Genomic DNA, 23,913 nt, shown 5'->3' with positions numbered 1-23,913 from the left:
ATGTAGGCACAAATTTTGTCTCATTTATCTTTCCCAATTATCTACTCTCTCCACTTATTGCCCTTTCTGGATTTACGTATTAACTGTTGCTGGTTATTATCATTTTCCTTGTTCACACTGAGAGAGGACTTCCTAGCTTCCTAAGTATTCTTACTGCTAATAACTACCGGTAGTAACACTGCCTGTGTGCGTGTGTGCATGTGTGTGTGTAAGTGTGTGTGTGTGTGTGTGTGTGTGTGAGAGTCTTGTGCGGTGTAATGACTGGCCGCAACTTCTTTTGACCTGACACAACCCTCCTGGGACCTGACCCTAGCACTGTCTTACAATGTTGCCCTTAAAAGCTTGTGTGTGTGTGTATGAGTGTGTGTGTGTGTGTGTGTGTGTGTGTGTGTGTATGAGTTTGTGTATGTGTGTGTGTGTGTGTTTATGTGTGTGTGTGTGTGTATGAGTTTGTGTATGTGTGTGTGTGTGTGTGTGTGTCTCAACAATCAATATTTGCACCAATAACTCATTACAGTTGTGACCGGGTGTGGAAGTGTGAATTGCTCATTACACTATAATTTGTTCATGATTGTAGCCATGTATAAACGTAAGTAACCATTCTTACAGTATTCATTACCTTTGTAACTTGTGAGTTCATTACCTTGTACCTAGTTCAGCCATCAAAACTTTGGGGCCCCAGTCCCTGGACCTATTACGCACCTCTGTAATCTGTAAATACCTTTGTAACTTGTCATGATTGTGACTAGACCTACCTGGAGTTCATTACCTTTGTAAATTGCGAGTTCATTACCTTTGTAAATTGTGAATTCATTACCTCTGTAACTTGCTCAGCTATCAAAACTTTGGAGTCCAGTCCCTGGACCAATTATGTACCTCTGTAATCTTTTGACTACCGCCCACAGGATGGGTATGGGGTGCATAATAAACATATTAAATTAAGAAAACTATCATTAATATAGAGGGTAAATGCTTCTTTGAGCATTTCAGTCACCCATTGGATGCTGAAGCATATGTTAAATTTTTTTACATGCTGACTTGGATGTTACATCAGTGAAGCTGAAACCATTACTTGCACTGAGAATCAAAAGCATGTAGAGATGATGATAATGACTTTCCACACATATTTAAAAGTATGAACAACACAAAAAGCAAATGCATAAGTAAAAGGAATGAGAAAAAATGATAAACAGCAGTCACCATAAATACAGTAATGCTGATGATAAAATGAGGTAGAGCAAAGAATTAATGCAGCAGTGTGAATAAGACAAAAAAAACTCAACATGGCAGCATGGAAGATTTCCGTGATCAAATGAGGTCAAAAGGATTAGCATGTTATACAGTATATATTATAATCCAAGTAAGACAGAATAGTCCAAATTATGCATATGGAATACATTTGTTAGCAGATGTGACTATGCTCAATTTAGGTGACCTATGGTCACTATTCTTATCTTATTGAATCTCAATGTTAGTGAATTAGCATTTATTTTATAAAGGTCATCAGAACAGTAATATAAAACATAAGTATGTACAGTAATGATTCGTGTACATTTCAAATGTGATGTCTGCTTACTTTTGACAAGACAAGTATTGAATGAATAATGGTGAATGCATTTCCTCTCATTGGGTCACCTTCCCTTGGTGGGTGACAGATGGTGCACTTTCTTTTTTTTTTTACAAATATTAAAATCCTACTTGTTTTGGTTAATGGTATATCATTTGGGCCCAACTCTCCATCCTGCTTCAGATCATTCCAAATTGTGTCTCCTGGTCCAAGAGGGTCAAATCCAGGACAGTTGGACACTGATACTCCTGTCTGTAGGCAAGAATGAGTCTGTAATTCATCTACATTTTCTAGAGTGCATACAAAAAGCAGACATACACCAGCCAAATTGATAATCAAACAATCAGCCACACAAAGGATATTTACTGATCTAACAATGAATAAAAAAATGTGGAATGTAGTGACATTTGTCTCTGACAAGTGTGCAGTGTGCCTCTGTAACACTGGATATTCTTCATTGTGATGTAAACAACTCACTACTACTGTTCCTGACTCAATAAATGGCTCATCACTACTTTAACTCTCTTCACAAGCTGATACTGGTGCCTAGTCCATGGACATATTATGTGCCTCTAGAATCTTGGGACTGCCACCAGCAGGATAGGTATGGACTGCATAATAAAATCATCAAACTAGCTTAAACCTGACAAGTGTCGACAAGAGCACATAATAATTTTTAAGTTAAAACAGCTGCCATAAAGGAAGTGGTTGATGACCCTGTAGTGTAACAAGTTAGAAGGATGCGATGTAAATAGTTTAGAGAACGAACAAGTTGGAGAATAAGACACTTGTGCAACGATACTTTTCTCAAGATTGATGGACTGAACATATCGACTCCAGGCTGATTACCTCAAACTCCTCATCTTCCACTGTTCTTCTGTGTAATGGACTGAAAAAGCCACAGGCTGGCAAAACTTTTCAGAAATATTTCCAAATGTTGCACCAGTGTCTCATTCTTCAATTTATCAGGAATTTAATAATCCTTTATACAAGACACTGAAGGAAACAATTGTGCCACTCAAAAGCTGCATGCTACCCACTGGCTGCAGGTCATGTCTCCCTTCTGTAGGGTATGAATGATTTTTAATTTTATGCTAAGCATGAAAATCTACAAGGCATGTTTGAAGTTTTGATCTGACAAATCAGAATCACTGAAGACTTGTTAAAAAAAAACAAAAAAAAAAAAAAAATGAAAATGTGGACAAATATGCAGTAATATATTAAGACTGGTAAGAACTGAAGAGGGAGGATATATCATTGAAACATAAATCCCCAGGCCTTAAAGTTTTGTATAGGCAAATGTAATTTGGTGAATGAATTCAGAAAAATATTTAGTATTAATAAAATTCACCAGTGAAGAAAGCATAAAAAAAAAATCTCAAAAGATCAGAGTTCCCAGGGAAAACAAGGCATCAGAGATAAACAAATGTTTGAACATACTGTGAAAAACCAAACATTCTGGCATTCAGCATTATTTTTTGAGCACTCCAAGTTTATCAAATAAAAAGAAAGAAATGCAAACTGTAAGAAACTAACCTGCTCCCTGATAGCTAAACAATAACGGAGATTAAGACTTCTAAGAGTCTGATGCAACACAATGCCTTTGACTCTAGTGCTCTCGTGTGCCTGTTCAAATACTTCACTCCAGCATTCCCCTAAAAAGTACATGAACCATTAACAAAAAATTACTCTGCAAAAGCAATGTGAAATTATAAAATAAAGTAATCGTGCATATAAAAACAGAGACAAGAATGTTACCTTGTTCACACTCCAACAGCATGTCAAGTCATAAAAATTATTTGTAACCCACTCTGATTTAACATTCACACACAAGTCTGCTTGGATGCTCAAGCCCCTAGTACTCAAAACCTTAGGCCCCTCCCTTCACTTCTTCCCTGGAATGACCCCAATTACTCCTCCCTTCCATCACAGATATTATTTACTCTCTTGATCACTGCATACTGCTCCATCCTTTCTTAATGACCAAAACCACTTCAACATTCCCTCCATAGCCCTTTTGAGTTATAATCTTTTTTTTTTTATTTTTTACATAAATCAATTTTACAGGCTAAGAGCTGTAATCCTACCTCAGCTCATTTCAAAGCTCAGCCCTATCTGAGGTACACTACCACCCCCCAGGATGCGACCCATACTAGCTGGCTAACACCCAGGTACCTACTTGCTGCTAGGTGAACAGAGGCAGCAGGTGTAAGGAAACATGCTCACTGTTTTCACCCATACTGGGGATTGAACCCCAGACACTCAGTGAGTGAGCTGAATGCACTACTAACTGAGCTACAGGACACCTACCTTTGACAACCTTACTTCACCTTCTAATTTCTATGCTTTGAATTCTCTGCATAACATTCATGCCACATACTGCTCTCCAACATGACAGCTCCACCACCTCAAAATAATGCTCACCATTTTTATCTTCGCTGCCTCCAGTGCCATTTTTGAAGGTAAATGTTATAGATACATCTCTTGGTTCAGCATTATTATTCTCTATATTCCATACAAATACGCCAACAGGCAAGCAAGAATCCTGCAAAAGGACGGGTAAATAATTAAGAGATATTTCACAAAAAAATAACAACAGCTCAAAAGAAATACTATACAGCCTCTCCTCACTTAACGATGGAGCTTTGTTCCTGACACCGCGTTGGTAAACAAATCTGTTACTAAACAAGGAGCATACTATAATGGGTCTATGTCAATCATCTTTGATATTGCTTTAATGTCACCCTTGCACCATTTATAACATTTTTAGTATACTATTTTTAAATGTTTATACAGCAGTGTACTGTATATTGTAATAAACACATTAAAGGAAATCAGCTCTAATGTACATTATTTAGGTATGCATACTGGTCAGAGAGCCTGTCGTAAGTCCGAAACATCGGTAAATGAGTACGTCGCTAAGTGAGGAGAGGCTGTAATGTGTTTGTGTTTTAACCCCTTGACTGTCACAACCCCAAATCCTGAGGTTTCTCCTGGTGTCGCAAAATTTCCCAAAAAAAAAAAAAAAAAAAAAAAAAAAAAAAAAAAAAAAAAAAAAAAAAAAAAAAAAAAAAAAAAAAAAATCTTATGAAATGATAGAGAATCTTTTCCCAATTGTCATGACACCAAATGAATGAAATCTGATGGAAAACTGATGGAATTACGCTCTCGTGAAGTTAGCGACCTCGGCAATGTTTATGAATTGGCGATTTTGCTCACTTTGAGCCCTATTTTTGGCTAATTCCATTGTCCCAGTCGACCAAACTCATAGCTATTTCTTTAGAACTTCATTTTTTTCTATCGATTGAGTACAAAAAACTGCCCATTTACCGAATTCAACTACCCAATAACATAGTCAGAATTTGCAATTTGGCCAATTTCACGAAAATTAAAAATATGACAATTTCAAAATAGGGTCCAGAATGAACAATGCAGACATTCCTGGCTCTAAAATAACATTTTCTTTGTTCATCAGTCACATCTCCAGGCCCCTCTGATAATACTCTTGCTGTCTATTTTAAATTTTTATTCAAACAAAAAATAGAAGATCTACTGTTATGCAGACTACTACAATATTGTAATAATTGTATAAATAACGTCAACCCATTCATGACTGCATATTTGAATGGCTACTTGGACATTTATTGGAAAATAACTTTGTTTACTTTTGAACATCGGCAAAAATCAAACATTTCCCCTACTTTGAGCTCCATTTCAAGGTTCTTTTCATAGTAAAAATAATCAAAATCACCTCTATTTCTATAATATGTTTTCCATTCTATCAAATGAGACCAAGAAAACGAGAATACAACCATAAATACTATACGAAAATAGACCACAAAGTCTGCATTTTAATTTAAAAAAAAAAACGGTCAGAGTTTTTTTTTCTCATTATGCACTGCGTGCTGCAGGATTTTTTTGTATGGTGCACACTGACCCATTCTCTCACATGTGGACCTACCAGCTTTCTCCTGCTTGATTTGAAGCCGCTAGAATTTATGAGTATTTTTTTTTTTTTATTATCACACTGGCCGATTCCCACCAAGGCAGGGTGGCCCGAAAAAGAAAAACTTTCACCATCATTCACTCCATCACTGTCTTGCCAGAAGGGTGCTTTACACTACAGTTTTTAAACTGCAACATTAACACCCCTCCTTCAGAGTGCAGGCACTGTACTTCCCATCTCCAGGACTCAAGTCCGGCCTGCCGGTTTCCCTGAATCCCTTCATAAATGTTACTTTGCTCACACTCCAACAGCACGTCAAGTATTAAAAACCATTTGTCTCCATTCACTCCTATCAAACACGCTCACGCATGCCTGCTGGAAGTCCAAGCCCCTCGCACACAAAACCTCCTTTACCCCCTCCCTCCAACCTTTCCTAGGCCGACCCCTACCCCGCCTTCCTTCCACTACAGACTGATACACTCTTGAAGTCATTCTGTTTCGCTCCATTCTCTCTACATGTCCGAACCACGTCAAAAACCCTTCCTCAGCCCTGTGGACAACAGTTTTGGTAATCCCGCACCTCCTCCTAACTTCCAAACTACGAATTCTCTGCATTATATTCACACCACACATTGCCCTCAGACATGACATCTCCACTGCCTCCAGCCTTCTCCTCGCTGCAACATTCATCACCCACGCTTCACACCCATATAAGAGCGTTGGTAAAACTATACTCTCATACATTCCCCTCTTTGCCTCCAAGGACAAAGTTCTTTGTCTCCACAGACTCCTAAGTGCACCACTCACTCTTTTTCCCTCATCAATTCTATGATTCACCTCATCTTTCATAGACCCATCCGCTGACACGTCCACTCCCAAATATCTGAATACGTTCACCTCCTCCATACTCTCTCCCTCCAATCTGATATTCAATCTTTCATCACCTAATCTTTTTGTTATCCTCATAACCTTACTCTTTCCTGTATTCACCTTTAATTTATGAGTATATATACATCAAAAACGGTGGCTCGTAAGACGTATATATACGACCAAAACAGTCAAGGGGTTAAAAGGACAATAAAGGCATTTAATTTATATAACTGAGTCATTAATATTTTGAAAATATTCAAGTATAGGGCAAGGAGGAATAACATCTTGTAGGAGTGAGGAAGAGCCAGTTGTGAGTGTGGGGAAAGTTCGTGAGGCAGTAGGTAAAATGAAAGGGGGTAAGGCAGTCGGGATTGATGGGATAAAGATAGAAATGTTAAAAGCAGGTGGGGATATAGTTTTGGAGTGGTTGGTGCAATTATTTAATAAATGTATGGAAGAGGGTAAGGTACCTAGGGATTGGCAGAGAGCATGCATAGTTCCTTTGTATAGAGGCAAAGGGGACAAAAGAGAGTGCAAAAATTATAGGGGGATAAGTCTGTTGAGTATACCTGGTAAAGTGTATGGTAGAGTTATTATTGAAAGAATTAAGAGTAAGACGGAGAATAGGATAGCAGATGAACAAGGAGGCTTTAGGAAAGGTAGGGGGTGTGTGGACCAGGTGTTTACAGTGAAACATATAAGTGAACAGTATTTAGATAAGGCTAAAGAGGTCTTTGTGGCATTTATGGATTTAGAAAAGGCGTATGACAGGGTGGATAGGGGGGCAATGTGGCAGATGTTGCAGGTGTATGGTGTAGGATGTAGGTTACTGAAAGCAGTGAAGAGTTTTTACAAGGATAGTGAGGCTCAAGTTAGAGTATGTAGGAAAGAGGGAAATTATTTCCCAGTAAAAGTAGGCCTTAGACAAGGATGTGTGATGTCACCGTGGTTGTTTAATATATTTATAGATGGGGTTGTAAGAGAAGTAAATGCGAGGGTCTTGGCAAGAGGCGTGGAGTTAAAAGATAAAGAATCACACAAAGTGGGAGTTGTCACAGCTGCTCTTTGCTGATGACACTGTGCTCTTGGGAGATTCTGAAGGGAAGTTGCAGAGATTGGTGGATGAATTTGGTAGGGTATGCAAAAGCATATGATAGAGTGGATAGAGGAGCAATGTGGCAGATGTTGCAAGTATATGGAATAGGTGGTAAGTTATTAAATGCTGTAAAGAGTTTTTATGAGGATAGTGAGGCTCAGGTTAGGGTGTGTAGAAGAGAGGGAGACTATTTATTTTATTTTATTATCACACCGGCCGATTCCCACCAAGGCAGGGTGGCCCGAAAAAGAAAAACTTTCACCATCATTCACTCCATCACTGTCTTGCCAGAAGGGTGCTTTACACTACAGTTTTTAAACTGCAACATTAACACCCCTCCTTCAGAGTGCAGGCACTGTACTTCCCATCTCCAGGACTCAAGTCCGGCCTGCCGGTTTCCCTGAATCCCTTCATAAATGTTACTTTGCTCACACTCCAACAGCACGTCAAGTATTAAAAACCATTTGTCTCCATTCACTCCTATCAAACACGCTCACGCATGCCTGCTGGAAGTCCAAGCCCCTCGCACACAAAACCTCCTTTACCCCCTCCCTCCAACCCTTCCTAGGCCGACCCCTACCCCGCCTTCCTTCCACTACAGACTGATACACTCTTGAAATCATTCTGTTTCGCTCCATTCTCTCTACATGTCCGAACCACCTCAACAACCCTTCCTCAGCCCTCTGGACAACAGTTTTGGTAATCCCGCACCTCCTCCTAACTTCCAAACTACGAATTCTCTGCATTATATTCACACCACACATTGCCCTCAGACATGACATCTCCACTGCCTCCAGCCTTCTCCTCGCTGCAACATTCATCACCCACGCTTCACACCCATATAAGAGCGTTGGTAAAACTATACTCTCATACATTCCCCTCTTTGCCTCCAAGGACAAAGTTCTTTGTCTCCACAGACTCCTAAGTGCACCACTCACTCTTTTTCCCTCATCAATTCTATGATTCACCTCATCTTTCATAGACCCATCCGCTGACACGTCCACTCCCAAATATCTGAATACGTTCACCTCCTCCATACTCTCTCCCTCCAATCTGATATTCAATCTTTCATCACCTAATCTTTTTGTTATCCTCATAACCTTACTCTTTCCTGTATTCACCTTTAATTTTCTTCATTTGCACACCCTACCAAATTCATCCACCAATCTCTGCAACTTCTCTTCAGAATCTCCCAAGAGCACAGTGTCATCAGCAAAGAGCAGCTGTGACAACTCCCACTTTGTGTGTGATTCTTTATCTTTTAACTCCACGCCTCTTGCCAAGACCCTCGCATTTACTTCTCTTACAACCCCATCTATAAATATATTAAACAACCACGGTGACATCACACATCCTTGTCTAAGGCCTACTTTTACTGGGAAAAAATTTCCCTCTTTCCTACATACTCTAACTTGAGCCTCACTATCCTCGTAAAAACTCTTCACTGCTTTCAGTAACCTACCTCCTACACCATACACTTGCAACATCTGCCACATTGCCCCCCTATCCACCCTGTCATACGCCTTTTCCAAATCCATAAATGCCACAAAGACCTCTTTAGCCTTATCTAAATACTGTTCACTTATATGTTTCACTGTAAACACCTGGTCCACACACCCCCTACCTTTCCTAAAGCCTCCTTGTTCATCTGCTATCCTATTCTCCGTCTTACTCTTAATTCTTTCAATTATAACTCTACCATACACTTTACCAGGTACACTCAACAGACTTATCCCCCTATAATTTTTGCACTCTCTTTTATCCCCTTTGCCTTTATACAAAGGAACTATGCATGCTCTCTGCCAATCCCTAGGTACCTTACCCTCTTCCATACATTTATTAAATAATTGCACCAACCACTCCAAAACTATATCCCCACCTGCTTTTAACATTTCTATCTTTATTCCATCAATCCCGGCTGCCTTACCCCCTTTCATTTTACCCACTGCCTCACGAACTTCCCCCACACTAAAAGTAGGTCTTAGACAGGGATGTGTAATGTCACCATGGTTGTTTAATATATTTATAGATGGGGTTGTAAAGGAAGTAAATGCTAGGGTGTTCGGGAGAGGGGTGGGATTAAATTTTGGGGAATCAAATTCAAAATGGGAATTGACACAGTTACTTTTTGCTGATGATACTGTGCTTATGGGAGATTCTAAAGAAAAATTGCAAAGGTTAGTGGATGAGTTTGGGAATGTGTGTAAAGGTAGAAAGTTGAAAGTGAACATAGAAAAGAGTAAGGTGATGAGGGTGTCAAATGATTTAGATAAAGAAAAATTGGATATCAAATTGGGGAGGAGGAGTATGGAAGAAGTGAATGTTTTCAGATACTTGGGAGTTGACGTGTCGGCGGATGGATTTATGAAGGATGAGGTTAATCATAGAATTGATGAGGGAAAAAAGGTGAGTGGTGCGTTGAGGTATATGTGGAGTCAAAAAACGTTATCTATGGAGGCAAAGAAGGGAATGTATGAAAGTATAGTAGTACCAACACTCTTATATGGGTGTGAAGCTTGGGTGGTAAATGCAGCAGCGAGGAGACGGTTGGAGGCAGTGGAGATGTCCTGTTTAAGGGCAATGTGTGGTGTAAATATTATGCAGAAAATTCGGAGTGTGGAAATTAGGAAAAGGTGTGGAGTTAATAAAAGTATTAGTCAGAGGGCAGAAGAGGGGTTGTTGAGGTGGTTTGGTCATTTAGAGAGAATGGATCAAAGTAGAATGACATGGAAAGCATATAAATCTATAGGGGAAGGAAGGCGGGGTAGGGGTCGTCCTCGAAAGAGTTGGAGAGAGGGGGTAAAGGAGGTTTTGTGGGCAAGGGGCTTGGACTTCCAGCAAGCGTGCGTGAGTGTGTTAGATAGGAGTGAATGGAGACGAATGGTACTTGGGACCTGACGATCTGTTGGAGTGTGAGCAGGGTAATATTTAGTGAAGGGATTCAGGGAAACCGGTTATTTTCATATAGTCGGACTTGAGTCCTGGAAATGGGAAGTACAATGCCTGCACTTTAAAGGAGGGGTTTGGGATATTGGCAGTTTGGAGGGATATGTTGTGTATCTTTATATGTGTATGCTTCTAAACTGTTGTATTCTGAGCACCTCTGCAAAAACAGTGATAATGTGTGAGTGTGGTGAAAGTGTTGAATGATGATGAAAGTATTTTCTTTTTGGGGATTTTCTTTCTTTTTTTTGGGTCACCCTGCCTCGGTGGGAGACGGCCAACTTGTTGACAAAAGAAGAAAATTAAAAGTGAATACAGGAAAGAGTAAGGTTATGAGGATAACAAAAAGATTAGGTGATGAAAGATTGGATATCAGATTGGAGGGAGAGAGTATGGAGGAGGTGAATATATTCAGATATTTGGGAGTGGACGTGTCAGCGGATGGATCTATGAAAGATGAAGTGAATCATAGAATTGATGAGGGGAAAAGGGTGAGTGGTGCACTTAGGAGTCTGTGGAGACAAAGAACTTTGTCCTTGGAGGCAAAGAGGGGAATGTATGAGAGTATAGTTTTACCAACGCTCTTATATGGGTGTGAAGCATGGGTGATGAATGTTGCAGCGAGGAGAAGGCAGGAGGCAGTGGAGATGTCATGTCTGAGGGCAATGTGTGTGGTGTGAATATAATGCAGAGAATTCGTAGTTTGGAAGTTAGGAGGAGGTGCAGGATTACCAAAACTGTTGTCCAGAGGGCTGAGGAAAGGTTGTTGAGGTGGTTCGGACATGTAGAGAGAATGGAGCGAAACAGAATGACTTCAAGAGTGTATCAGTCTGTAGTGGAAGGAAGGCGGGGTTGGGGTCGGCCTAGGAAAGGTTGGATGGAGGGGGTAAAGGAGGTTTTATGTGCGAGGGGCTTGGACTTCCAGCAGGCATGCGTGAACGTGTTTGATAGGAGTGAATGGAGACGAATGGTTTTTAATACTTGACGTGCTGTTGGAGTGTGAGCAAAGTAACATTTATGAAGGGGTTCAGGGAAACCGGCAGGCCGGACTTGAGTCCTGGAGATGGGAAGTACAGTGCCTGCGCTCTGAAGGAGGGGTGTTAATGTTGCAGTTTAAAAACTGTAGTGTGAAGCACCCTTCTGGCAAGACAGTGATGGAGTGAATGATGGTGAAAGTTTTTCTTTTTCGGGCCACCCTGCCTTGGTGGGAATCGGCCAGTGTGATAATAATAAAAAAATTCAAGTAATCCTACTTATAATTTTAAGGATAATAATCTTTTCTTAATTATAAGGAAGGCGGGGTACCATAATCTTGTTATCCTTTATCATTATTTCAATACTGTATTTTCTCTTATAAAAGCTTGTCATCTTGACTTGCAAATGTGAAACACTGTTCATAACTTAAATTACTGGGAATTTAGAGAGACTGGAGAGGGTATTTATATAAATCTGGGGTAGCTGGGAGGAAGGAATACAGGAGGCTTTGAGTGATAGTGGCATGAACATCCAACAGGCTTGTGTGAACACGTTAGATCAGAGTAAGTGATGACTAGAGGTTTGTATGGCTTGACATGCTGTTGAAGTGTGAGCAAGGTAACATTTATGAAGGAATTCAGGAAAACATTTAGCCAGACTTGAGTCATGGTGGTGGAAAATATAATGCCTGCATTGTGAAGAAGCGAGAAAGTTGCAATTTGGAGGGTCAGGTGAGCTATGATGTCAGTATATGTCTGGTAAAACAGGGATTGAATGAGTGATGACGAATCTTTTTACTTATTTTGGGGTAAGGTCAGCCTACTTTGGTGGGAGATGTCTGGTGTGCTAAATTTTTTTTTTCAAAACTTTCCTAGCATGTATTATCAACAGGAAGATTTCTTAGGACCATCAACAGGAAGAACAAGAACACAGCAACAGTATAAACTAAGAGGTGCCTAAAGAACACAATTTCTCCTTAGAAGAGTAATAGAATGGTGGAATGGGTTATGAGAAGAGGTAGTAAACACTACGACTGAAATCTTTAAAATATTAAATGACAAATTAAATATCAAAGACAAAACACAATGTGTTTAGTTTTACTCCAGTAGCAACTAATTGGTACTTACAACTTTCGTTTTTCTTTTTGGGCTGCCTTGCTTTGGTGAAATATGGCCAGTTTATTGAAAAAAAAAGTTTAAAACTACACATCATTTAACAATAATAGTGCATATACAATATTAATAATAGTAATCAACACATTATTTCATTCATAAGGGGAGTACTAAACCTGTAGGAGCCCTAAAGAGCACCTTGGGAATGGGCAGTAATCAGGTCTGACCCAAGGACTGGGAGGTCAGGTCCAATTCCTTGGATCAAGAGCCTCTCACCAGCATCAAGAAACCTGTGAGGGAATCAGCACACAAGAACTCTAATATTAACCTTATAATTGTGAGGTATAACGGGTGAAATTTGTCGACAAATCAATCTGATACTCTGCTCCTTAATGTTGTAGACTGTCCATGAGCGAGGGTAGAGTCCACAGTAGAGGCCATCAGCACCGCTGAAGCCCCAGTCCCATGATCCCAATCCCTTTTTGGATTTCCTGAAAAAAGTAATAAAATATCTTTTATCTGTTAAGGAATCTGGGGATCATAGCACCCACAGCCCGATCTCAGAAATAGGAAAAGAAATATTACAGGAATCAGAACTATTAAGAAACCTACAAAAAAATAGAGATAAGTTTATACTGTATGTAAGAAGTAATATTTATATAACAATCACCCTATATTATTATTATATTGTACAGTAATATTTCATGAGAATGGCCAACTCTGAGAAAAAGTCTGAACAAAATATAAACTGCCAACTTATATTTCCAAGGTGTAAGAAAAATGCATCCTTAATTTGTCCCTGCATTATGAAGGAGGGGTGTTAATGTTGCAGTTTTATAACTTCAGTGTCAGCGTGCCCCTGGCAAGACAGTGATGGAGTGAATGATGATGAAAGTTTTTCCTTTTCGGGCCACCCTGCCTTGGTGGGAAATGGCTGACGCATTAAAAAAAAAAATTATTTATGGCTTACTGATGGGTAGTTAAAAAATCTGCACCACCAACCTGACCTGAGGCCCAGCTCTCCTGGCAACTAACTGCTTGTTCGTGCTATACCATTAAGGTTAAGAAAGTCATTCACTACCATTAATTAAGCATTCAAATGCTCTAACTTCAACTATATAACTACATCAGTAATGTCAAGTAGTTTTAGGTTCTAGTTTTAGTCACCCCAAAATGTTTTGCATAACCAGAGGCTTTTCAGAATATATGAAATGTCACTTAATTTTATAACAATTCTGTATTTTAAAAACAAAATTTTATGTTGAAGGACCCAAATGATGCTGCCTCCCATATTTTTATACACTATTATTATTTTTTCTTGCTTTGGTTTCATCAAATGCATTTTGGTATGATTTTTTGGTATAGGTGTGGCAAGTTTCTGTATGTCTGGCATAAAAAAAAAAATACAAGGCTTGTAGCAGCCCAAAAAGTCTATATCTTGTAACTGTCAATGTAGAAGTGAACAACCTCCTTTCCTAACAATTCTACCTAAGCATTGTTAGGAAACGATATTTCTTTTGTTGTGTGAAAGGGCAGATAATTTATGTAATGAAAATACACTATTATATTGCTAACAACAAAATAACATTTAAAAAAAACTGCTACACTTCATTACCATTTGGCAGTTTCTTTAATGCTCTTTAATCTTCACAATGTTCTACAGTCATAGCTATTCTTCTATCTTTACCTTCTCATTTAATAAACCAATTCTCAATCCTTACATACACACAGTTCTCTCTCAGTATACACAAGTGGTCTCCACTTCACTTACAAAACAGCTAAAGCAGGATGTAGAGTTCTTTACAAAGTGTTTGAAATTCTTTTTATAGACTCTATAATGATATTCTTGTTACGTGTTTTATGTTTTGTTTAGGTCTCTGTGTTACATGCTGCTTTTTTGTGTGATAAATGATGTCATAAAACAAATACTAGTGTGACATATAGACTTTGATGATACAGTACACAAGTCCTTTTGGAGTCATTACATACAGCACAGAATTAGTCAGAAATTTATATCAAGATGCAGAAAATTGACTTTCAGTACATGGTCACTAGTGCATTTTTCAAACACTGCTTGTCTGCAACAAAATTTAAATCAATGTTTGTGCTCATTGACATAATTCTGAAAGTGACTGAAGTTTTCTTTGGTAGGTTTGAGAAAGGATGGGTTTAATTTGAGTAAACATTAACATAGGTTCTAGGTAGTAGGCTGGTAGACAGCAACTACCCAGGGAGGTACTACCATCCTGCCAAGTGAGTGTAAAACGAAAGCCTGTAATTGTTTTACATGATGGTAGGATTGCTGGTGTCCATTTTTCTGTCTCATGAACATAAAAGGTTTCAGGTACATCTTGCTACTTCTACTTACATTTAGGTCACACTACACATACATGCACAAGCATATATATACATACATACCCCTCTGGGTTTTCTTCTATTTTCTTTCTAGTTCTTGTTCTTGTTTATTTCCACAGAATTCTTCCTCCGTAAGCCATGCGTGTCATAAGAGGCGACTAAAATGCCGGGAGCAAGGGGCTAGTAACCCCTTTTCCTGTAAACTTTTGTTTTTCCTTTTGGGCCACCCCGCCTCGGTGGAATACGGCCGGTGTGTTGAAAGAAAGATTAACATAGGTATGTGTTTGTTTTCTTAGCTTAGTAAAGATACTTAATATGACTTACCGATGCGTTGATAACACTTTCTGGTAAAGTGTGTTTCCATTAGGATCACGGATTGTCACAATGAATTGATTGGCTATCACTGTCTGGTATTCATAGATACCGGGCACCATTTGGTAGCGACAGAATTCTCCACGAAACCCACGACCAATTGTTCCCGACCCAATACCACCCAAAGGTACTCCTAAAAAGTAATTGTATACAATTAGGCACTATTTATGAAGAGTCTTAAACTGAGAAGAGAATGTTTAATACACAATGTATATAAGGACCCCAATGGAAATATGTCCCTTTGACTTTTTTGGGGGGCTAACCTATGTAATTTACACATATGTTACTATGTATGAAAATTGCACCTATGTGTACCTGTACCTAAATAAACTTACATACTGTACATTGTAAGTTTTTTCTTACCACACTTGACACATACCACCAAGGTAGGGTGTATAACCATATGTGTTGTAGTGAATTGCTTTAGGAAGCATTTCTCAAATACTAAAATTGATGCTACCTACAAGCAAATGTAATTGTACCTTGATGTATATTTAATTACAGTACGAAAGTTCTAAGTTTCTGCATCGTATGTGCAGTACAACCTCTCCTCACTGAACGATGGAGTTCCGTTTGTATGACCACAACGTTAAATGAATCCGTCGCTAAGCAAGGAGCATACTATAATGGTAGTGAGTTTGTGTCAACTATCTTTGATATTATTTTAATGTCAACTTTGCACCATTTATAACATTTATCGTATATTTTTAAATGTTTATACAATAGTGTACTGTTTACTGTAATAAATAGAATAGATGAAATAAACTCTACTATACATTATTTAGGTATGCATACTGGTCAGAGAGCCTGTCATACATGTTCGAGTCGTCAGTAAACGAGTACGTCGCTAAGTGAGGAGAAGCAGTACTATACAGCATAATTCATCATTTGTAAAGCATGGGAATAAGGATATTGTGATTATGCAGTGTTGTTTTGACTAACTGAAACTCTCATTATAACTTATCAAAATAATTACATTTATTGTACTTTTTGTAAATAACATAACATAGAAAATGAAACAAGGCACTCAAAATGACTATTTTTAGTACATAACCCTACACATGTTATGTAAAGAATGTCTCTTGTGTTCCACTGGGTGGGAGAGAGAATGTGAGGGAATTTTACTGAGCAGCTAAAAGGATTTTCAGTTCTCTATATTCACTATTCAAAATTTTAAATTTATTTAACAAACAAAAAGTATGATATCTTGCAATAACTACTGGGAAGATCAGGTTATATCTAAATAATATCTTGCTCAGTACAGTAGGATACCCCGTATCTGCGAGCATACGTTCTAAGGACCTGTCATGGATACCGAAAACGTGGATAGTAGCAAACCCTACATATAAGTCCTATACATACCTATTATAGAGTCTAACTGATAAATTATGCACAATAAGTGGAGAATTATCACTTTTTAACTAATGGGAAGCAATTCACAGCTTCTCTTGGGTCTTGAAGAACTGCCAGCTTCTCTACTTTTGAGCTTTGGGGCCATTATTATGCAAAATTAAGAGGTATTTTTGGGCCACAGTAAACCATGGATAACTAAAACTGCAGATACTGAATCAGTAGATATGGGGGTTCTACTGTATACATACACACACTTACAAATGAGGAATGTAGAAAACAGTGTTTTACAAAAAATGAGTGACACATTATCATTCTTTGTAGCATTATTTTCTATGTGAACTGCTTATTAGGAAATTGAAAACCAGGAATGCAGTTTGTTGGTGAATTGGGAACCTATGGTTTTATATTAATTGGTCAAGACTTTGAAAATCAATTTCATCTTAATATCAGGGTACAATCACTAAGTGTAAAGAGAAGAAAAACTTCGCATTTTCTTTTTTTTTTTTTTGGGGTTACCATGCCTTGGTGGGAGACAGCCACTGTGGTTAAAAAAAAAATCAGGGTACAAAACAGCTGTCCTACATTCAATACACTTGTCACATTTAAAAAAGGAATGTACTGAACCCTATAAACTTAGCATATTTTATGTACAGTGCTATACTATATAACCTAAAATTAATTAATGAGTATGTTTACCACCATAATAAATTATTATACTTATGATGAGATGCTAAACCCGTAAGGAAGAGTGGCTGAAATTCCTTAGATCAGGAGCTTATCACCAACATCAACACATTTCTTGATGTACAATATACGAATAACTTGCCCACAACTCATGGTAACATTTCTGTCCAACTTGGACCATTACCTAATGACTAGTTGATGGTCTAAGTTAAACTAAAATGTCATCATAAGTATCATTTTCCTATGTGTGGGTTATTTATGTATTGTTCTAGTCATGGTATTGTGCCTTTTTATTCTTCATCTCTTGATGGGTACCACAATATGGCTTATACTCAAACTACATAAAACTTGCAAATTTAGTTCTTGACTCACCATACATTTGTTTACCGTGCATCATTGTTATGCAGTCAATCCACGGTCTGCGACCTCTTGCTCTCGTGTATAAGTACCACACTAGATACCTGAAGATACACAAAACATTCAGTATCAACCCTACAATTATTCTGTATATAAAATTTTGAATTATAGCTTCCTGATTACACAGATGATGTAGGGACCCAATGAGTTATTAGTTCCATGGAAGAAGAAAATTCAGAATAAAGAAAATTTGGGAATAAAGCTCGAAATATACAGCCAAGTATAAAGGTAATTAATACACACACTGAAAGATAAGGTGAGGCAAAATTTTTTGGGTATTCACCTTAACAGCAAACATTATATGCACACTGGGCTCCACAAACAGCAAATAATTTTACACTATTCATAACAAATTCAAATTCTATTGGCATGCTCACTTAAACAGATTCCAGACAACACCCCCACTATTCAAAGATTCAAACCAATTGAATATACAAAGCATCCATATACAGCCTCTCCTCACTTAACAACATACTCATTTACCAACGACTTGGACTTATGATGGGCTCTCTGACCAGTATGCATACCTAAATAATGTATATTAGAGCTGATTTCCTCTATACTGTTTATTACAATATACAGTACACTACTGTATAAACATTTAAAAATATACTAAAAATGCTATAAATGGTGCAAAAGATGACATTAAAACAATATCAAAGAAGGCTGACACACACCCACTACCATTATAGTATGCTCCTTGCTTAGTGACAAATTCATTTACCGACGTGATCTTAGGAACAGAACTCCGTCGTTAAGAGAGGAAAAGCTGTATACTGTTGTGCATACTACATATATAGAGGACTCAATACTATTATTTACTCAGTTTTAAAACTGTTTATAGAGAGCTTGATTAAAAAAATAGCAGTAGTAGTTCCAATTCCTCAGATTACGAGTGCTTAACCAGTATCAAGGCATCCCCTTGGATGGATGATTTAATAAAGCATAATGAAAACATGGGGAAGCACTAAATTCACAGGGGTCATACAATGCTTGGGGAATGGGAAGCATCAGATTCAATCCATGATAAGAGAGGATAGTTCCAGTTCCTTGGATGAAGAGACCTTGAAAGATGTCCATGATTACAATTAATCAACCCAGTTCAGGTAAATAATAAATATCCTTGCATAAAAAATCATATTTAATAATTTGTCAGGGTTTTTTAACTAAGGGTATCCATACCCCTTTGGGGTATGGGAACCAAATAATGGGGGTATGAGAATCAAATAACAGGAGTATGAGAATCATATATTGGGGGTGTGGGGACCAATTAATGAGGTATGAGAATCAAATAATGGGGGTGTAGGGACCAAATAATGGAGGTGTGGGGACCAAATAATGGGGTTGTGAAGACCTTATAATGTGGGTGCAGGAACCAAATAATGGGGGCATGGGAACCAAATAATGGGGATATGGGAACCAAACAATGGGGGTATGGGAACCAAATAATGGGGGTATGGGAAATCAAATAATAAGGGGTATGAGAATCAAATAATAAAGGGTAATTAAATCAATAATGGGGTATAGGGGTAAACCAAATAATGGGGGTTGTGGGACTCAATCTCTGAACAATCTGCCATTTTTTTATAAACAATAAAATCCTTATGATTTTCTTCTTCAGCTGTTGTGTTACGAGCCATCCATATGGAAAGTAAAACCAAGATATTGACATCTTCCGAAATCATAATAGCACTTCATAGGACTGGTGGTACTGGGGATGATTTCGGCAGTCTGGTGAAGGGGGTATCGGGGCATAATATAATTACAATCAAAGCTAAACACTAAACCCATAAGCATAATATAGTTGTAATTGTAAGAAAGGTTAAGATCCCCTTAGTCTGTCTAATTCTTAGTAAAAGTGTAAAAGTATAAAAGTAAAAGGTAAAAAAGTATAAGTACAAGAGTATAAGTAAAAGAAAGTAAAAGTAAAAGAAAGTAAAAGAAAGTATAAGTACAAGAGAGTATAAGTAAAAGAAAGTATAAGTAAAAAAAAGTACAAGTAAAAGAAAGTATAAGTAAAACAAATTTATTATTATTTTTTTTATTATCACACCGGCCGATTCCCACCAAGGCAGGGTGGCCCGAAAAAGAAAAACTTTCACCATCATTCACTCCATCACTGTCTTGCCAGAAGGGTGCTTTACACTACAGTTTTTAAACTGCAACATTAACACCCCTCCTTCAGAGTGCAGGCACTGTAAAAGTAAAAAGTGTAAGTAAAGGTACAAGTAAAAGTATAAGTAAAAAGTATAAAGTGTAAGTAAAAGAACGTGTAAGTAAAAGAACGTGTAAGTAAAAGAAAGTGTAAGTAAGCAAAAGCATAAGTAAAAGTAATTATAGGTAAAAGTAAGTAGTATAAGAAAAGCAAATATAAGCAAAAGTTTAAGTAAAAGTTAGTATAAGTAAAGTAGTCTTTAAGCATTAATTTTCCCGAAATATATTGCGTACTTGTAACTTTCTTTTCTGCCTACCAACGTTTTTTTAATTACATTAAAACAACACTATTTTGCACCGCATAAGGAAAAAAATGTGTGTACTAGTAGCTATGGCGATGATGACTTGCCTCATGAACAGCGGCATCAGTTGAGGCAGCTGGCCAATTCTTGGCCTGATCCTCTGGTCTCTCCTCTCTGGGAACTTATGGTCAAGGGGAACCACCCAACCATGGCGTGGAAAACGTGAAGCATTATCCAGTTTCTTGGTGACAGCTTCATCCATGATGGCATAGTCCCTCAAGTCTGCCATCACTGACTGACTGACGTTGTTGCTTGTTATTGGGGGTTGTTAAGGGCCATACTTTCCTGGACTGAAAGGTGCTAAGGTTCGATTACCTCGTGAAAGCAAACGTGGTGAGAAATAAGATTTTGTTGGGGGTTTTAACCCCGGAGGGTTAGCCACCCAGGATAAGCCAAGAAAGGCAGTGCGTCATCGAGGGACCTGGAGTATACCTGGAGAGGGTTTTTGGGGTCAACGCCCCCATGGCTTGGACTGTCAGTCTTATTCCTACTGGTCCTCACTCTTTTCCCCCAGGATGCGACCCACACTAGTCGGCTAACACCCAGATACCTACTTGCTAGTTGAACAGGACAACAGGTGTAAGGAAACGAGGCGAATGTTTTCACCCTTGCTGGGAATCGAACCGGACCCTCAGCGTGTGAAGTGAGAGCTTTGCCAGCCAGGCCACGTGGTTGAAGAGACAAACCTGACTTTAAAAAAGGAGACTATGCAGGCATGAGGTAAACCAGCGGAAGGCCTCGGTCAAATGACCAAGAGCTCCAGTGGTGGGTCATCGTATGACTAAAACCCGAGGCAGGAAGTACTTGTCCTGTTTCCTGACAAACCTTACCGATAACATTCTTCTTTGCAAATATACAGGGTCTAAAGCCAGCAACAAATAACAAAATACCTTTCATCCGTGGACTGCTTGCAGAGGCAAAGGCAACGTTCGCGGCTTTCACTGAGACCCACATAAAGGATCACTTGGACAACGAAATATGGATCCCAGGTTACAACCTATACAGATGTGACAGAGTGAACAGGCAAAAGGGGGGGGGGGGGGTTGGCCTGTACATTGCAGAGTCACTTGTTTGCACAGAACTGCTTAATGCCTCAAATGATGTAGTGGAAGTTTTAGCAGTAAAGGTCGAGAACCAAAACCTAGTCATTGTGGTAGTCTACAAGCCTCCGGATGCAACATCCCAGCAATTCCAGGAACAGCTGTTAAAAATTGACCACTGTCTGGAAAATCTTCCAGCTCCTGCACCCAACATCTTGCTCCTGGGGGATTTCAACTTAAGGCACCTAAAATGGAGGAATATAGAAAATAATATTGTTGCAGTAATAACACCAGGAGGCAGCTCTGATGAAAACTCACACTCACACGAGCTTTTAAATCTCTGCACAAAATTCAATTTAAACCAGCAAATAATAGAGCCTACTAGACTGGAGAATACACTAGACCTCATCTTCACTAACAATGACGATCTGATAAGAAATGTCACCATATCAAAAACAATATACTCAGATCACAACATAATTGAGGTTCAGACATGTATGCGTGGAGCCCCAGACCGACATAATGAGACTAGTCACGAGGGAGCATTCACCAAATTCAACTTCAATAACAAAAACATAAAGTGGGACCAAGTAAACCAAGTCCTAACCGATATAAGCTGGGAAGATATACTAAGCAACACAGACCCCAACTTATGCCTAGAACAGATTAACTCGGTGGCACTCGATGTATGCACAAGGCTTATTCCTCTAAGAAAAAGGAGGAGTAGATGTAAAATAGAAAGAGACAGGCGCTCCCTTTACAGGCGACGGAAAAGAATAACAGAGCGGCTAAAAGAGGTCAATATATCTGAAATGCGTAGGGAGACACTGGTCAGAGAAATAGCAAGCATCGAACTTAAGCTAAAAGAATCCTTTAGGAGTCAGGAATCGCGGAAAGAACTAAAAGCTATAAATGAAATCGAAAGAAACCCAAAGTATTTCTTCTCCTATGCCAAATCAAAATCGAGAACAACGTCCAGTATTGGGCCCCTACTTAAACAAGATGGGTCCTACACAGATGACAGCAAGGAAATGAGTGAGCTACTCAAGTCCCAATATGACTCAGTTTTTAGCAAGCCGCTAACCAGACTGAGAGTCGAAGATCAAAATGAATTTTTTATGAGAGAGCCACAAAATTTGATTAACACAAGCCTATCCGATGTTATCCTTACGCCAAATGACTTCGAACAGGCGATAAATGACATGCCCATGCACTCTGCCCCAGGGCCAGACTCATGGAACTCTGTGTTCATCAAGAACTGCAAGAAGCCCCTATCACGAGCCTTTTCCATCCTATGGAGAGGGAGCATGGACACGGGGGTCATCCCACAGTTACTAAAAACAACAGACATAGCCCCACTCCACAAAGGGGGCAGTAAAGCAACAGCAAAGAACTACAGACCAATAGCACTAACATCCCATATCATAAAAATCTTTGAAAGTGGCCCGGTGGCCTGGTGGCTAAAGCTTCCGCTTCACACACGGAGGGCCCGGGTTCGATTCCCGGCGGGTGGAAACATTTCGACACGTTTCCTTACACCTGTTGTCCTGTTCACCTAGCAGCAAATAGGTACCTGGGTGTTAGTCGACTGGTGTGGGTCGCATCCTGGGGGACAAGATTAAGGACCCCAATGGAAATAAGTTAGACAGTCCTCGATGACGCACTGACTTTCTTGGGTTATCCTGGGTGGCTAACCCTCCGGGGTTAAAAATCCGAACGAAATCTTATCTTATCACCACCCATCTAGAAACCCATCAGTTACACAACCCAGGGCAACATGGGTTTAGAACAGGTCGCTCCTGTCTGTCTCAACTATTGGATCACTACGACAAGGTCCTAAATGCACTAGAAGACAAAAAGAATGCAGATGTAATATATACAGACTTTGCAAAAGCCTTCGACAAGTGTGACCAAAGTGCGTGCTAAAGGAATAACAGGAAAAGTCGGTCGATGGATCTATAATTTCCTCACTAACAGAACACAGAGAGTAGTCGTCAACAGAGTAAAGTCCGAGGCAGCTAAGGTGAAAAGCTCTGTTCCACAAGGCACAGTACTCGCTCCCATCTTGTTCCTCATCCTCATATCCGACATAGACAAGGATGTCAGCCACAGCACCGTGTCTTCCTTTGCAGATGACACCCGAATCTGCATGACAGGGTCTTCCATTGCAGACACTGCAAGGCTCCAGGTGGACATCAACCAAATCTTTCAGTGGGCTGCAGAAAATAATATGAAGTTCAACGATGAGAAATTTCAATTACTCAGATATGGTAAACATGAGGAAATTAAATCTTCATCAGAGTACAAAACAAATTCTGGCCACAAAATAGAGCGAAACACCAACGTCAAAGACCTGGGAGTGATTATGTCGGAGGATCTCACCTTCAAGGACCATAACATTGTATCAATCGCATCTGCTAGAAAAATGACAGGATGGATAATGAGAACCTTCAAAACTAGGGAGGCCAAGCCCATGATGACACTCTTCAGGTCACTTGTTCTATCTAAGCTTGAATATTGCTGCACACTAACAGCACCTTTCAAGGCAGGTGAAATTGCCGACCTAGAAAATGTACAGAGAACTTTCACGGCGCACATAACAGAGACAAAACACCTCAATTACTGGGAGCGCTTGAGGTTCCTAAACCTGTATTCCCTGGAACGCAG

The 23,913-nt window shown here is 39.1% G+C and overlaps 1 protein-coding gene across 1 annotated transcript in view; it reads right to left on the bottom strand.

Annotated features, from left to right (window-relative positions):
• LOC128703785 (non-lysosomal glucosylceramidase) overlaps positions 1-20,481 on the bottom strand; it is a 291,380-nt gene extending 270,899 nt beyond the window's left edge. Inside the window, exons 1-7 of the mRNA XM_053798616.2 lie at positions 20,254-20,481; positions 17,646-17,734; positions 15,189-15,369; positions 12,838-13,000; positions 3,992-4,112; positions 3,104-3,222; positions 1,699-1,819 (exon numbers count right to left, since the gene is read on the bottom strand). Of these exons, the coding sequence (XP_053654591.1) occupies positions 1,699-1,819; positions 3,104-3,222; positions 3,992-4,112; positions 12,838-13,000; positions 15,189-15,369; positions 17,646-17,734; positions 20,254-20,435 (976 nt within the window). The 5' untranslated portion in view covers positions 20,436-20,481. The remainder of the gene's footprint in view (positions 1-1,698; positions 1,820-3,103; positions 3,223-3,991; positions 4,113-12,837; positions 13,001-15,188; positions 15,370-17,645; positions 17,735-20,253) is intronic.
• Between the last annotated feature and the right edge of the window lie 3,432 nt (positions 20,482-23,913).

Source organism: Cherax quadricarinatus, chromosome 87 (assembly GCF_038502225.1).
Source record: "Cherax quadricarinatus isolate ZL_2023a chromosome 87, ASM3850222v1, whole genome shotgun sequence".
Taxonomy (NCBI): Eukaryota; Metazoa; Arthropoda; class Malacostraca; order Decapoda; family Parastacidae; genus Cherax; species Cherax quadricarinatus.
This window is presented reverse-complemented; position numbering and strand designations above follow the sequence as displayed.